Source organism: Wolffia australiana, chromosome 16, assembly GCF_029677425.1.
Source record: "Wolffia australiana isolate 7733 chromosome 16, ASM2967742v1".
Classification (NCBI taxonomy): Eukaryota; Viridiplantae; Streptophyta; class Magnoliopsida; order Alismatales; family Araceae; genus Wolffia; species Wolffia australiana.
The window spans coordinates 745,853-762,665 of record NC_135850.1 but is presented as its reverse complement, the minus strand read 5'-3'; the positions used below and the strand labels follow the sequence as shown (position 1 = coordinate 762,665).

Here is a 16,813-nt window from a genome sequence, read left to right as displayed (position 1 = left end):
GGGAAAACGTCAGGGAATGCAGTACGTGCCAACTACAGACAAGGTAGCCGATCTTCTCCGCAAAAGGCACTTTCTAATATTAGAAATAAGAATTCAACTATTTATTGTGACTTCTGCTTTCTTTTTTTTTCCAAGTAAAGAGAATGCCAACGCAACTTCAATCAAAGGTGTCATCGAGACTACATTCCAGAAGCTTATCTCCAAGCTGGGAGTAACAAGCATCTACCACGCTGGGAGGATCGCCAGTCTTGGGTGAACTTCCTCTTTTTTTCCAAAAAAAGAAAAAAAGTTTGTCTTCTCACTCATTCGATCCTTCCATTTTATATGGTTTAATGCTTCTCTTAAGCAGTTTGGGATTCATACAGATTCGACAGCAAAAAGATAGATTTTGGCTGTTTTGCATGAATGAGAGAATCCATGGAGGAAGAGAGAGTATGGTGTAGAGTGAAGGATGGATTTAATGACCAAACTGTTCTTTCTAAACTTAATGCCCATGAAAACAGTTTAAGTTCCAGTAAAAGCTTAGGTCCTCCCCCTGAATTCAGTCCGTGATCTATCCAAATCTGGAGTTGGTGTATTTTCCTCGGATGTACAATACATCCTTCTTTTATCAAAAGTCGCATCCATATAAATGTAAAATTTATACCCCTTTGAGTCAGACATTTGTAGCCCTCTTGAGTTTGTGAATAGCATGAAATGAACACTTGCAGAGCTGGGATCTAGTTTGTAGGTGTCATAAATGTGTACATAGGTTTCACATGCAAAGACCTTTCCTTTCAGATTGTTTTTGAGAGTCACTTCAGCAGTTCTCAGTTCCACGAATTCAACTGCACTCTTTTTTATGAAAGAAAAAGGGGAAAGTCACCCAAACTCGGTGATCCTCCTGATATGATTACAAGGAAACCTATCCAAACCCAAGGCACCCAAGGGGTCCGTGCACCCCTTTCTTACACAACTTGGATATCAGATCCTGACAAGATGGAAAGGATCTGACCCATTATTTCTGACCCATGCCTCATAAGATCACTTCTTCAAATAAATAAGACAAAATAAGCCATTAGGACAGAAATAACTCAAAAAGATACAATTTCGATAAACTATAAGACAGAAGTCACAATAGAAACGGTGCCAATGAATTATAAAAAGATAGGATACGCAAAGAACCAGAATAAATAGTCTTACACATGAAGAATGTAATCGCCAACTGTCGTGAGTTTATTTCTGAAGGTATCCTTCATCTCATCAGGAAATAAATATCTTAGCACAAGAACAAAATGTGCTGAAAACCGAATCAACTGTGGATCACACTGAGGCCTGAAAAGAGCGTTTTGATTGAGAAAATTCTGAAAACAGAAGCGACCAACCATCAAATAGCTCCATCCATAGAAATTAGAAATCAAAGCATACCTCATTATATTTTGAAAATCTTTGGCCGGTGAAATCCACGACCATAAAACATCCAATAGATTAGGAATATCGCCCGTCATTAAATTCATCTGCAGAAGAATGACGAAATTCAAATTGAACCAAAAATAGGCGACTAGCACTTGTAGCTTGTTTTTGTAAGAGGAATTTTTTCTGAAAAGTGGGAGGGACAGTCACCCAGCAAGGCGGTGACCACCCCAGTTTTTGTAATAGGAGAAAGAAACACCATAGCATTTATAACCCGCGAAAAATTGGAAACCAAAAGCAATGGATGACTACACTCAATAATCATCTAAATTGTTACCTCAATTTGTCTATGATGTTCTTTGCATGCTTTAGAGACCGCCTCGTGAACAATATCACTAATCAAAATCAATAATAGTTTAGACACGTCAAATCATATATGGGAGAGGAAATGAAGAAAATAAACCTTGAATGAAGCTTCTGAAGAAGAGAAGACAAGTCTCTTGGTTGCTGGTCAATAACATGTTGGGGCCAGCTCTCTGAGTCAACTAAGGATTGTGGAGTTAGACCTTCCTCCGGAAAACTGTTCCCGTCAACGCCATAATTTCTCATCTGTTCACTTCTTACTTGTCGAAATTGAGACAATTGTTGGTCAACTTGCACATCAAGCCATGATTTTGCCAACGCCCAACATGCTGACTGGTTCATGACAACAGAGGAAATTATTAGATTAATTATGGCAATGGAATTAAACTTCCACCAGTTTGTAAAACAAATTACTACAAAAGGATAGCTTATTTCAAGTTAGTTCGCCTTTAAGCTGCATAAATTTGAAATGCCTACAATTTCAATTAAAACATAGACTTTTTTTTGAAAGATGCAATTCAAACATCGATAATATAACATCATAATCATGCACTTCACACATGATCATGCACTGAGATTTGCAAGGTTCTTCATACATCTCTCTAACCCTAATCTCCCTCAATCGTGACAGGCAGCTTCTGACAACGTTACAGCTTTCGATACTGATAAGTACTTCAGCAAGGCATACAGAAGGAGACGATTCCGGAGGGAGGGAAGCAACGCAGCACGTACCATTTAGAAAGACACATGCAACTATAAATAAGACCACAGGGGGAAGAGGCAGTTATGAAAAGCCTTCTTTCTTCAAGAATTCCCCAAACTCCATGAGCGGGAGCTGGAGAACTCGAAGGCACATTCCTGATGGCCAAGGGGGAATTCATATCGGATCTCCATCGTTTCTATACTTCTACCTCTACCTTTTCTTTTGAAGAGGCTTGGAGAGAACTCTTTTCTCTACTTTGGTCAATTATTTTTCCATTTGAATCCATTACGAGTTGCTGGATCTGTCGTTATAGTTGATCCGATAACAGATACTAACATTTAATGCCCGCGAAATAAGAGCAAAAAAGAAAAGCTGTCATCAAAACAAGTAATGAAGAGCTGGGCCTTCCTTTTCCCCCTACCATGAATATGGAAGAGCTGGGCTCCGTGTCAATGCATTACAGTGACCAGTGAATTATTTTGTAGGGAAATAAAGGGAAATTTCGTTATAGAAGACAAGGAAGTTAAATCAACTCAAGGGAACAATCTGTCGAGGCCATTAATTTATCCCCTGCCCAAAACCCAAATAGCAAACAGACTGGCTTACCAAAACAATCCCATAACAACATCTAGACCAATCTAAATGGTTAAAAAACGCTGAAATTTAATTTTAGTTAAGACAGGAGGAAATTTGATATTTTTTTTTTGAACTATAGAAGATAATGTCAACGAATTGAACATCTAAATAACAACAAATGGAATTGATAAACGATATGTCGTATACAAAGCTCACCTCCCAATCAGCACACACAGGAAGCATTCGCTTCAAGTTACTGCATTGGGCAGCATAAACGGCAGCCTCATATCTTCCATCTTGCTCGGCAATTTTCTGAGAGAACAGAACTCCGTTATCAATTTGTCTCGGTTTCATAACTGAGACGGCTGATTATTGAATATCCGAACCAATAAAATGAATACCATAAGTTTCATCCAAAACAACAATAATTTTAGGAGAGTCATCGGACTCACATGGGTCGACGCAAAAAAAATCAAAACCAGAAAAAAAAACATAAAACAGAAAATTATCCACCAAAAACTGGTTCCAATGTCAAGAGCCGAGATGCAAACTGGTGTACAACAAAATTTTTTGGTGATTTGAGCTAGGAATAGACAGCAGGCACAGAGCAGCATCTGACTGGAACATAAATCAAACTCCTTGATGGATTTAATGAATCGCTGATGACAGAAAAATTATAACTGTAATTATGATGCAATCCGACATCGCATCTACGAACGTCGGCCCAGGCCCACGTCGGGGGCCCATTAGCGGAACCTATTTCAACTAATCGGCAAAGGGAGATCGGTGGCTTTTGACCTTGGTAAGTGCTTCGCACACCCTCTAATCCGAAGGCCCTTCTGACCCTTCTCGTCGCAGACGACTATCCCTGCTCGAGGGCGGCATCCAGACTGAGTCCAGACGTCATCAACCCCGTCTGCTCGGAGGCGTCGTCAATTCTGCCTACTGCCCTTCCTCCTTCTATCGCCCTATCTTCTTCTACCTTTCTCAGACATTGTGTACTTTGGAACACTGTTAAGTTCTATCAATTCGTTGGAGTACTCGCAGCTTAACAAATTACCAAGAATACCATCACCGACATAGTCCCCCTAGCGGGGGAGACACCAAAAATTGATCTGGGGTAACTAATAGGAGTAGATGCCTAGAGAGGATAATGCAGATATTGAAAGCCAATGTAGAACTAAGGATAACAATTTACATGGAGCATTGATAACCTGATGGCGCAATAAGGCAGCTAGAATTCTTGAAATAGCAACAATCTTCTCGTGCTATATAAAAAATCCCGCTTACACAAACACCAATCAGCATATCAGATTTTTGTTGAGAAAAATGATAAGTTTCATATGAGAATCTATAGATAGAGGATGCGGATGAGGAGGGTGCCAAAAATGTTCGGACACACTAACTGAGACCAGTGCCAGTAGTGGTATAAATAAAACGGGAGATCACGTAGAAGATTAGAAACCTTCCGAGAAAAGTCCAACGACCTGAAGGGGGTGCAGACATGCGCACCTGAAGGCTTTTAAATTGCCAGAAGATCTACAACAGTCATAATTTGTGACTTTTTGGTTCTGACATCTTGTTCATAACAATTTATTAAAGATTCACAGGCTAGATTTATCATTGATTGAGGGAGTCAAGATCAGAAAAATAACAAATATTGTCAAGAGAGGAAGGAAGAAGATAATGACATCACTCAATAGAGTACATGGCTGGGTATACATATACCCTAGGAGAGAGAGAATGATAAGAGGGCTAATGGGCTTATAGAATAGGGCCCATTAGCCCATAAGGCTGACTATCTCACTAACACCCCCCCGCAAGCGAAGTATGGATGTCATCCATGCCGAGCTTGGACACTGCACGTTGCAGGAGAGGTCGAGATAGTCCTTTGGTAAGGACATCAGCAGCTTGATCAGAGGATGGAACAAATTCCAAGTCAAAGATGCCCTCGTCCACGCGCTCCTTGAAGAAGTAGCGGTGGAGTTCCATATGCTTGATCCGTCCCTGTTGGCCAGGGTTCTTTGCCAAGGCGATTGCCGACTTGTTGTCGCAGTAGAAGTGGATCGGGCCGGAATACTCCACACGAAGGTTATGGAGAATTCCGTATATCCACTGGCCTTCAGAGGCCCCATCGGCAAGTGCCCGGTATTCGGCTTCAGCACTGGAGCGGGACACTTTGTCCTGCTTGCTGCTCTTCCAACTGACAAGACTGCCGAAGACAAAAGTGCAGTACCCCGTGGTGGAACGACAGTCCACAACTGAGCCGGCAAAGTCCGCATCCGTGTACACCTTCACGGTCCGCTCCATACTCCGAGGAAAGAACAAGCCCTTCCCGGGGCAGCCCTTTAGGTACGCAAGTACCCGGTTGGCCGCCTGACGATGGATCTCCCGTGGAGAGTGCATGAACTGACTGAGGAGGTTGACGGCGAAACTGATGTCGGGGCGGGTGTGGGTCAAGTACAGGAGTTTCCCCACCACATGCTGGTACTGATATGCGTTCACCGGTGCTGAGTCCTCCCCCTTACCCAACTTGACGTTAGGGTCGATGGGAGTAGTAACCGGTGCAAACTCAGTCATTCCGGTCAAGGCCAGTAGGTCAACGGCATACTTCTGCTGTGACACAAAGATCCCCCGGGGGGAGTAGGCCACGTCAAGGCCGAGGAAGTAGCGAAGAGGACCGAGGGCCTTGATTTCGAACTCCTTGGCCAACGCAGAGCTGAGGCGGCCGGCCTCTGCAGAATCGGACCCCGTGATGAGGATGTCGTCGACGTACACGGCCAAGATGGAGACACCTGCGGAACTGTGACGGAAGAATAGGGAGGCATCCCCATTGCTCTGAGTGTAGCCCTCGGTCTTCATGACCGAAGAGAACCGACCGAACCACATCCGCGGTGACTGTTTCAGTCCATAGAGAGACTTCCGCAGCCGGCAAACGGTGCCCGGGGGGCCAAGGGTATACCCGGGAGGTGGCTGCATGTACACCTCCTCCGTCAAGTCACCGTGGAGAAAAGCATTCTTCACATCGAACTGTTGTATCGGCCAGTCGGAATGAGCCGCAAGCGCCAAGAGTAGACGGACTGTTTCCATCTTCGCCACAGGGGAGAAGGTCTCGAAGTAGTCCACGCCATACGACTGAGTAAACCCCCGAGCCACAAGTCGAGACTTGAGGCGCTCGAGAGTACCATCAGCATGATGCTTCTTGGCATGAATCCACTTGCAATCCACCGCCCTCTTGCCAGGAGGAAGTGGGACGACTTCCCAAGTGTGGTTCTTGAGCAAGGACTGCATCTCCTCATCCATCGCCGCTTTCCAATGAGGAGAAGCAAGAGCATCGGATAGGCGACGAGGGAGGGGATGCGACTCGATGTGAGAAAGAAAGGACCGGTAGGAAGGGCTTAGCCGATCAAAAGAGAGATAGTGAGATAAGGGGTAGAGAGGTGTGCGAGCGCACTGACGAACCCCTTTCCGAAGGACGATAAGCCATCCCAACTGAGCATCATCATCAGTAGACGAGGGTGACGCATCGTCCGACGGAGGAGCGGAAGCAAAGGAGGGAGAAGAAGATAGCTCCCCGGGGGTGGGGGGAGGCTCCCCGGGGGAAGGTGGTGCACTAGGAGAAGGAGGTAGCTCCCCGGGGTGAGAGATGGACTTCCCGGGGTTAGGAGGTGCACTAGGGGGAGGAGACGGTGCACCGGGAGGTGAGACAGTAGGAGGCAAGGGAGAGAAGGTGGCTGGGGACGGCGACTGTGGAGGGATGGGTCCCACAAGTGGAAAGGGTTCCAAGGAAGGAGTCGAAGACGCCTCACCCAGCGGAAGGCGTGGCGAGGTAGAATCACCGAAGTAAGACTCATGCTCGGTAAAGGTGACGTTATCCGAGATGAAAAATCTCCGAGACGGAGGGTGGTAGCAACGGTAACCTTTCTGGAGAGAAGCGTACCCGACGAAGACGCACCGGAGAGCTCGAGCATCGAGCTTCGTGCGAGTGGGAGCCGTATCGTGGACGTACGCCGTGCACCCGAAGATAAGAGGGAGGAGTCCAGTCCGCAGTGAGAGATGGGGGAACGCCGTGGAGAGACAATCCAGTGGGCTGACAAACCCGAGGGGCTGGGAGGGGAGACGGTTTACGAGATGGGTACTCGTTAAGACCGCCTCGCCCCAATACGCCCACGGAACAGAATAGTTCAGTAGAAGGGTACGGGCGGTCGACGTGACATACCCGATCCGACGTTCTGCCATACCGTTCTGTTCTGGGGTGGCCACACAAGAGGACTCGTGGAGAATCCCATGGTTAGCAAAGTACGTGGCCAGCTCGGTGTTGACGAAGTCCCGGGCGTTATCGGAGCGGAAGCGCTGAATACCTCGGCCAAACTGAGTACGAACCATGGTGCAGAAGTGACGGACCGTCGGAGAAACCTCAGATTTGGCGGTCAACAAGTAGACCCATGTGTAGCGGGTGGCCTCGTCAACAAAGATCTGAAAGTATCGGTGGCCCTTTAGGCTAGCCTGCGGGGCGGGTCCCCAAACATCACTATGGATGCGAAATAATGGAGTGGAGGAGTGCGAGGTGGACGGAGAGAAAGATGAACGACGGTGCTTCGCCAGTTGACAGGCATCACACACAATAGTCTGAAGGTCCAATCCAGTACACATCGAAGGAAAGAGACGCTTTAAAACTGAAAATGGCGGGTGACCCAGCCGTTGGTGAGCCAACTGGAGACGTCCCATACGCTGCACATCCGCCGGTCGGAGTTGGCGGTTAAGCAGGAAGCACCGAGAGCGCCCCCCATCGTCCAACAACAGCAACCCGTTCTCCCGCCTAATCGGTGTAGTCCGACCCACCTTGTCAGATAGAAACATCCCGTCAGGCTGGAGGTGAAAAGAACAGGACAAACTGTCAACCAAACGCTGAGGAGACATAAGTATAGCTCGCAGGTCGGGGACATGAAGAACATTGCTGACCACTCCGAGGCCGTCTACAAACACTGCCCCAATTCCAGCAACACGCAACCGTCCACCACCGGCTGTAAGAACTGTACGGTCCCCACTATGCCTTTCGTAGGATACAAACCGGTCATTGAACGGGGTCATGTGTTCGGTTGCCCCCGAATCAAGAACCCAGCTTGTATCCGATACGAGAGGCGAGTAAGAAGCCGTACCACAATACCACTGTTCAGACTGAGGGAGAGAGAACGCACCAAATCCACCAAAATGTGCCGTCGACTGAGTCTGAGTCTGCATAGTAGCCACTTGGTCACGGAGACGGGCCAAGTCGGCTTGGAGCTGCTCAATAGTCGCCGGGCTGGTAGAAGAGGTAGAGGAGGAGGCAACCATAGCTTTCCCTTCGGTAGCCTCCTTTTTCCGGTTGTCGTACTGACGCTTCTTGCACCACTTGCGGAGATGTCCAGGCTTGTTGCAGTAGGAGCAAATCAGCCCGGAGGGGGCTGCCTCCGCGGGGGGAGCAGGAGCGGGCGAGGGAGGCTGGGCGAGGAGGGCAGTCGAGTCACAAGCTGCCTCCGAGGAGAGAGTGCCAATGACATGAAAATGACTCTCCTCTTCCTGGAGTTCCTTCACCAAGTCATCAATGGAAGGAAGGCCTTCCTTGCGATGGAGGGCACGGCGCCGAGTGTCGTAGGCGAAGAGTGTTCTGGAATGACTTGCACGTCGGATCATCCGTCGGCAAGTAGTAGTCCACCTCGTCCCACAGCTTCTTGTGTTCCAGCGCATAGTCCGAGATGGACAGTGCGCCTTGGCGAAAGTTGCTGGCTTTAGCAACGAGCATAAAGAGGCGCCAGTTGTCCCCTTCGCGGCCGCAGAATTTGTTGGCCTGGTCCCAAAAACCCTTCACGATGGCGCAGCGAGGGAACCTTTCACGGAACGAGGGTGCCAGGGAGGTCGTGTAGAGCCATCCAAGGACGAAGTGTTCCTCGGCTTCCCATGCCGCATAGTGTGGATGGGTCGATGGAAGCGGGGCTTGTGTGCAATGCTTGAACAGTTGGCGAGCCTTGAGAGTAGTCTCGACAAAGTGACGCCACTGTAACAAATTCGGGCCCTGGAGACACGTCGTGTCGGGAACCGCCGGCAGAGAATGAGTAACCTTGTGTGACAAGGGTTCTCGTTGAAAGTCTGCATCGGTGAAGCCATCATCTGGGACGGCCGGTTGACGCGTCTGGCCCATGGAGTAAAGTTCCTCCGACATCAGAGCCGTGGTCTCTACGGAGACGGCTGTTGTGACTGAGGTTGCGGCCCGTGCTGCGGCTGCGGCTGCAAGCTGCGGCTGCGGCTGCAAGCTGCGGCTGCGGCTGCAAGCTGCGGCTGCGGCTGCAAGCTGCGGCTGCGGCTGCAAGCTGCGGCTGCGGCTGCAAGCTGCGGCTGCGGCTGCAAGCTGCGGCTGCGGCTGCAAGCTGCGGCTGCGGCTGTGGCGGCGGCTGCTGCTTCGGCGGCTGCTGCGGCTTCTGCTGCTGCTTCGGCGGCGGCTGAGGCCGCTGGCTGCGGCTGCGCGCGACTTCGGCTGGCGCGCGACTGCAGCTGCGGCTGTGCGCGGCTGTGGCTGGCGCGCGGCTGCGGCTGCGGCTCTGCGCGGCTGCAGCTGGCGAGCGGCTGCGGCTGTGCGCGGCTGCGGCTGGCGCGCGGCTGTGGCTGGCACTCGGCTGCGGCTGCGGTTCCGGCTAGGGCTGCGGCTGCGGCTGGTTCTCCAGAAGCTCCGCGGGCTGGCTACAGCTCGTGCTGTGGCTGATCCGTCGATCACGCTCCGGGTTCGCTAGACAGCGAGAGGGTGATGTCAAACCCTAGATGGAAGAGCTCTGGAGCTCTGATACCATGTCAAGAGAGGAAGGAAGAAGATAATGACATCACTCAATAGAGTACATGGCTGGGTATACATATACCCTAGGAGAGAGAGAATGATAAGAGGGCTAATGGGCTTATAGAATAGGGCCCATTAGCCCATAAGGCTGACTATCTCACTAACAAATATCATTGACTTGAGTTTGACAGTGACCTTTTAAATCAGTGGTCCAAAACGATAACTGTCAGACAATAGAATTATTTCTCTCTTTTTCTCTTTCTCTAATCTTCTAGAAGGTTCTATTTCTAGAAATATCGTGTAATCTCTTGAATTCCCAAACCCTATAAATAGGGGTTCGGTCCATCATTGTAAAGTGATGAAATAAAGTGTTATTTCATTCTTAGACAGATGACATGGTATCAGAGCTTTGGTTGGAGAAAACCCTAGCTTAGTCGGAGAATTTGAAGCTTCGTCGTTTTCCTTCGCGCCAGAGCAGCAGTCGAAGGAGCTACCGCCAACGATCGCGAAGAAGGTCGTCGGCGAGGAACTTTGAGATATCGTCGGCAAGGTTGTCGACGAGGAGGTTGTCAACCAGAAACTAGCAGTGCCGTCGGCGAGAAGCCAGAAGAAGCGTCGTCAAGGAGTTTGAAGCCGCATCGGCGAGCCAGAGGGAGACCTATACCGGCGGAATCAGAGATAAGGCTACAGCAGAGGAGCTTGCTCTTCTTCAGAATCTAATCTGAAAGCTTCAGTAAAATCCAGGTGTGTTCATTCCTGAACTTGAGTTCTAAGTATGTCCACTGCGGAGAGTCCCATTGTGAAAGGGATCAAAGGTATAGAGGAAAACAGTGAGGAAATCTATACGAATTCCTCAATGATTCCTCCTGTACCAGAATCCCTCAAGTTAAATGGAAGGAATTTTGAGGAGTGGGGTCAAATTGTAGAATTGAACCTCAGCTTGAAGGGACTGGAAGATCATTTGGAGAAGGAAATGAATTCTTCTGATCCTGGATACAGCAAGTGGAAGAAGGATGACATGCTTGCCTTAATTTATATGAAAACAAGCATGAAAAATGACCAACTTCCCAAAGTAAAATACATGAAGACTGCTTGCCAAGTCTGGTCCTACTTAAAGAAGAGCGCTCCCAAGAAGAGTACGACATATAGGAGCTGTGAATTAACACATCGGATCTGGACTACTCAACAAGGAGAAAGACCTGTCTCAGAATACTATGAGGAGATTCAGGCTTTATGGGCAGAACTGGATCATCTGTCACCGGTAAAAAATGAGAGTGTATGGGAATACACTAATAAGGAAAGGTTGTTCAAGTTCCTCTGGGGTCTGAAGCCGGAATATAATGCACTGAGGAGCCAAATCCTGATTCGGGAAAAGGTTCCCAGTCTAGAGGAAGCCTTCTATATTGTACTTGATGAAGAGTCCCTTAGAGGTCTTGCCCCTGAAGGGAAAACAGAAGATGGAGCTGGTCTGTTGACCAAGTCAAGGGGGCAGAAAGATCGGAATCAAGGAGATTTGAAAGGATCTGTCTACAAGAGGAACCAAGGTGACAAGAGTGATTGGAAAGGACCGAGAAGACCAAATATAGAATGTAGTTACTGCGGCAAGAAAGGGCATGTGGAAGATACCTGCTGGACGAAGCATGGCAAGCCGAGAGGCGACAAAGCCTATAATGTACAAGAAGACGATTGCCCACAGGAGGATCAGAAAGTTAAAGAAGAAAAGGAGAAAGGAAACACTGATCTACTGAAAGCTCTTAAAAAGGAAATCTTAGAGGAGCTAAAGGGGCACATCAGCTTCTCATCCTTGGCAACTTCAGGTGAGTCCTCAACTTATCTTACTTATGTTAGGAGTGACTGGATCGTGGACACTGGGGCTACAGATCCATGACTCCAGATATAAGGAAATTCAACCAATATGTATCATGCCCAGGGAGGAAAAAGGTATTCACTGCAGGGGGGGAAGTTCTCCCTGTAGCAGGAATTGGTACTGTTAAATTCAGAGATCTGGGGCTTATGAAGAATGTTCTTCATGTTCCTAATTTGAAGGCTCAATTGATTTCCCACCAAAGATTGGTAAAAGATCTTAAATATGATTTTGACATTACTGATGATGGATGTTTTCTGATTGAAAAGGGAACTCGACGGAGGATCTTAGCCTCTGAGGAGAGAGGTGGACTGCTGTATTTGGAGGATGACGACCACAAGAAAGCGATGATGGAGCACTGGAGATGTCGAAAGAGAACTGTAGGATGCCCGAAGAGTTTAGGAGGTGGCACTGTCGATTGGGTCACCTGTCTTTTCAATTTTTGGTAAAGTTGTTTCCAAAGCTTGGTACAAAAATTGTAAGGGATCAGTTTAAATGTGAAACGTGTCAACTTGCCAAACACAAAAGAGCATCCTTTAGTGGGAAAAGTGAAAGAAAAGAAAATCCCTTTCAGTTGATACATAGTGATGTATGGGGTCCTTCGGCAAATCCATCTATTACTGGAGAAAAGTGGTTCTTAATACTTGTAGATGATTGTACCCGGGCAACTTGGATCTACCCATTGAAAACTAAAGGAGAGGTATCCCAAAAGGTGAAAGAATTCTTTGTAATCATAGAAAGGCAATTTAATACCCCAATTAAATGTTTTAGATCTGACAATGCAAGGGACTTCTTCAATGAGACACTATCCATATTCTTCAGGTCAAAAGGAGTCATTCACCAGTCATCGTGTGTACGTACTCCAGAACAAAACGGGGTGGCGGAAAGGAAGATTGGATATGTTGTAGAGATGGCTAGAGCCCTAATGATCCACAACTGCTTGAAGTTAAGTCATTAGGAAGACTAAGATACTTCCTGGGGATTGAAGTAGCATACTCCAAAGCTGGCATCTTCATATCTCAACACAAGTATACTATGGATTTGTTGAAGGAAACGGGCATGAGTGACTGCAGGCCATCAGTAGTCCCAATCGATCCAAACTCCAAACTTCAGATTGATGAAGGGGACCCACCAGTTGACAAGGAACGATATCGAAGACTGATAGGGAAGCTGATATTCCTGAATCACACCCGACCGGACATTGCTTACGTAGTTGGACTTCTCAGTCAATTTATGAAGGATCCTAGACAATCTCATTGGCAGGCAGCACATAGAGTATTGGCATATCTAAAAGGCACCCCAGGACACGGACTGTTCTTCAAAAGGCATGGTGGACTCAAACTCGAGGTATTTACTGATGCAGACTTTGGAGGATCGATGGTCGACAGAAGTTCAACATCAGCATACTGCTCATTCCTTGGTGGGAATCTAGTGACGTGGAAAAGCAAGAAGCAATCGGATGTGGCCCTATCAAGTACTGAAGCAGAGTTCAGATCTCTATTGAAGGGGATTTGTGAAGCAATATGGTTAAAGAATTTATTGATAGAAATTGGCTTTCCGACTCCAGGGCCGGCCAAGATGAAGAGTGACAGCAGATCTGCTATTGCTATATGCCTAAATCCAGTGCACCATGACAGAACAAAGCATCTAGGAATTAATCGACATTTTATCAGGAAAAAGATAGATAAGAAAGTTATAAGCTTGGATTATGTGCCATCAACGGAACAAAGGGCGGATATGCTAACCAAAGGAGTCACTGGAGTAACGTTGCGTCGGCTCAGCAACAAACTGGGCATTCAGAGCCTTCATGCACCAGTCTGAGGGGGGGTGTCAGCCAATAGAATTATTTCTCTCTTTTTCTCTTTCTCTAATCTTCTAGAAGGTTCTATTTCTAGAACTATCATGTAATCTCTTGTATTCCCGAACCCTATAAATAGGGGTTCGGTCCATCATTGTAAAGTGATGAAATAAGGGTTATTTCATTCTTAGACAGATGACAATAACCTAGCTAGAAAAAATTGGGTACGTAGTGATGTCATGTTGTCAATCATTACCTCAGAGGCACAGTAGGAAGCCCACTTCCAAAGCCGCCATTGACGTCCTATGTCGCTTTCAAGTTCAATGGCCTGCAAAACTCTAGACTTACCATTCTTTTGGAGAGCTTCAACTGAAGGCGCCAGTTCTACTCCGCCAAAAGGGCATAAAGTTGCAGCACGCCAAGCCTACAAAGCAGAAAAAGTTTACGATTGAGATTTAGACGCCTTATAAGCACATCACACATGGATTGCTTTAAAGCAGGTTTGTTAAAGGAACCTTCAGTCCAAAATTAAGGGATTTCTAATCCTATTGGCATATTATCCCTTAAGCTCAATGTTTTGTTGCAAATATTCAGTTAATGGTGATTATCAAAATAAGAATTATTAAAATAAAAATAAGAAGGTATTTCTGAATTCTACATATTATTCACATTGGGAGGATCACCAATCTTCGATGATCTTCCCTTCTGATTTAAAACAAATCATAAAAATAAGAAAAAATATGATAGGATCCTTGGTAGGATCCTCAACCTACCTCGAGGGAGGTTCATCATGTTAGCCCAAAGGGGCATTTCAGTCATTTGGCTTTTACGTATTACCTTTAAATAGGGATGCCCACCCTTTAGGAGGGCAGCCAAGAAGTATGAAGTAAGTTCTCTTGTCTTCCCTCTCCAAGTCTAGGTCCTTCCTTCCTCTCAACGATCCCCGTCCCTTGTGATCGTCTCTACCTCACCGCATCTTCAGGCGGCTCGTCCTCGGCCGATCCCTACCCCCTCTGCTGGGCCTCCTCTTGGATCCTTCCCGTTTCACCTCTCTACCCCAGGAACATCTACCTTCCCTAGCCGCTACTCCCCTCCGATACGAGCATAGATCGCGGATCGTATCAAAATATAGTCAGTTTCCTTCGTTATAACACAGAATCTGTTATAGAATAAATTTAAAAATTACCTGGCCCGCAGATCTACAGAGGTCGCAAGCCTCCGGCACTCTACCTGCTCTCAGCAAAATCCACACGTCCTCTAAGAGAGATTCTTCTTGTTTCTAACAAAAAAGAATAAGAGTTAATTAGTTGAAGAAAAAATATCGGTCTGGAAGAAATAACGAAATTGAGGTTGAATTGTGCATCATAAAGACCTAAGAAAAAGTGATTCCAGGATGAAACACGACATCGCACCAAGTTTCAAGGAAACATTTTTTCACAAAGTATGACGGAAATATCCCCATTAAGAAACTGAGACACCATCGTCATACAGAGATGGCAAGCTGAGTCTACTGACTTAACAAATCCATGCAACATCAGACTAATACTGCAATTCTTTTCTAATTCGAAAGAACATAATGCAATATCCAGATCATAAAAGACCACAATTAGTTCCAGATTGATCCGATCATAGCAAAAAGAATGACATACTCTGTCGTCTAAGTGTAACTGTCCAGCTTCACGGGTAGGAGCATCAAAGTCCAGGTGTTGAACTATAGTTTGGCCATGATTCTTTCTCCTCAGATACTGCTGTGTGTGATGCCACACACCAGAGCTAGGTAGATAAGACCCAACATGAGATCCCTTTACCTGTAATGAACCAGAAGCACCTGCTCATAACCTCAAACAGAGAATTCTGCTCACGAAGGAAAAATACATATTAACCGAAGAAAATAAAAACTGTAGAACAAACTGATCATAGTCTCTGGTTTATATAGAGTACTTTATTTCCTTTAGACAGAACCATCAACACGTGATAAATGATCAAAACCAGCACCTCTATTTCAAGGTTGTCCTGATACTCATACTACAAAAGGTTCACATCCCAGATGGCCCATTTTGTGATCACGGAACCCAAGAAAGAGTCAGCCTCTTGGCCGATATAATTTTTAATCATATTATCCAGATGAAGCCAGTATATTTTTACTTGACTGTTTTCGTCAGCCAGAGAACCCCTTCACATGTTTCAATCATTATTATACATATTGTGGTCATTTTATTTCATTCCTTTTTCATTTAGGATTCACACTGTAACCACATAAATCTGGGCCAACTGTTTTGAAAGAAGCATTCTGCCTCCTGTGAAAACCCTAGTTCATGTGACCACTGCCCAATCCGCTGCCAGCTGGAGAAGGGCTGACATGGTATCAGATTGTCGGGTATACTGCAAGTCATCCAGCCAGGCCATCCCAACTTTCTGCTATCGCCATTTACAGCAACGATGGGTCCAGTATTGCGGTGAAGGGACATCTGACCTGACGGAAGACGTTCCTTCGTTTATTGTCATTGAGGTTGACCTTGAACCTCAACGCTGACTTCTGGACTTCAAAGGAGACTTAGAAACCTAAAGCGAGTTTGATCTGTCTACACCTTGACAGAGCACCGACGACCGAGCCCAAGAAGGCAGATCCTTGAAGTTGATTCACGACACGGCATTGGTGGAGGAGACAGGCCAGGGAGTCCTTGTTCAGGCCAATGAAACCAGGAGAGAGAACTGTAACCAGATTATCTGCCCTGTCACACCCAAAGTTGGTCAAATTTAATGGCTTTAATCTATGTCATATGAGGCAGAATGCTTGAGATGTTGAGATGTTGAGGGCATATGTTGAGATGTTCCTCGAGGGGAGCAGAGTGGATGACCACCAAACGAAGGATGTGGATCCAAGTAATCCAAAATACAAAGCCTGGAAGCAGAACGACACTAATGATCGTCAAAGGTTGCTGGAAAGTGTGGCTGGTGATTGGTTCAGGAAGTACCTATGTCTGAAGAGCACAAAAAAGGTTTGGGATCATCCCCAGAAAAGCAACATGAGAAAGAGGCACATGGAGAATTTTTGTACCACACATGCAGGCAGATAACTGTTGCAGAATATGTGGAGGAACTCCAAACTCTTTGGTTGGCGATTACTCGTTTCAGGCTGATTTAAAATCTCAAGGAGCAGTGGGCAATGTTACAAGACCACCTGTTCATGTTCTTGATTGGATTGAACAAAGATTATGACAAATTACAATGTCCAATTCTTTTTTTGGAAGAAATTACAAAGCGAAATCCTCATTCCTGAGTGTGTTCCCGACCTTGAGGTGGCCATCCGAA

The 16,813-nt window shown here is 46.5% G+C and overlaps 1 protein-coding gene across 3 annotated transcripts in view; it reads right to left on the bottom strand.

The window, feature by feature from the left end:
* Window positions 1–16,813, bottom strand: part of LOC144713599 (nuclear pore complex protein) — a 40,930-nt gene that overhangs the window by 7,238 nt on the left and 16,879 nt on the right. For all 3 annotated transcript variants that reach the window (XM_078588228.1, XM_078588229.1, XM_078588230.1), the window contains 8 exons: window positions 15,151–15,309; window positions 14,688–14,780; window positions 13,758–13,925; window positions 3,251–3,346; window positions 1,856–2,088; window positions 1,730–1,787; window positions 1,408–1,496; window positions 1,183–1,314 (listed from right to left, as the gene is read on the bottom strand). In XM_078588228.1, coding sequence (XP_078444354.1) covers window positions 1,183–1,314; window positions 1,408–1,496; window positions 1,730–1,787; window positions 1,856–2,088; window positions 3,251–3,346; window positions 13,758–13,925; window positions 14,688–14,780; window positions 15,151–15,309 — 1,028 coding nt within the window. The remainder of the gene's footprint in view (window positions 1–1,182; window positions 1,315–1,407; window positions 1,497–1,729; window positions 1,788–1,855; window positions 2,089–3,250; window positions 3,347–13,757; window positions 13,926–14,687; window positions 14,781–15,150; window positions 15,310–16,813) is intronic.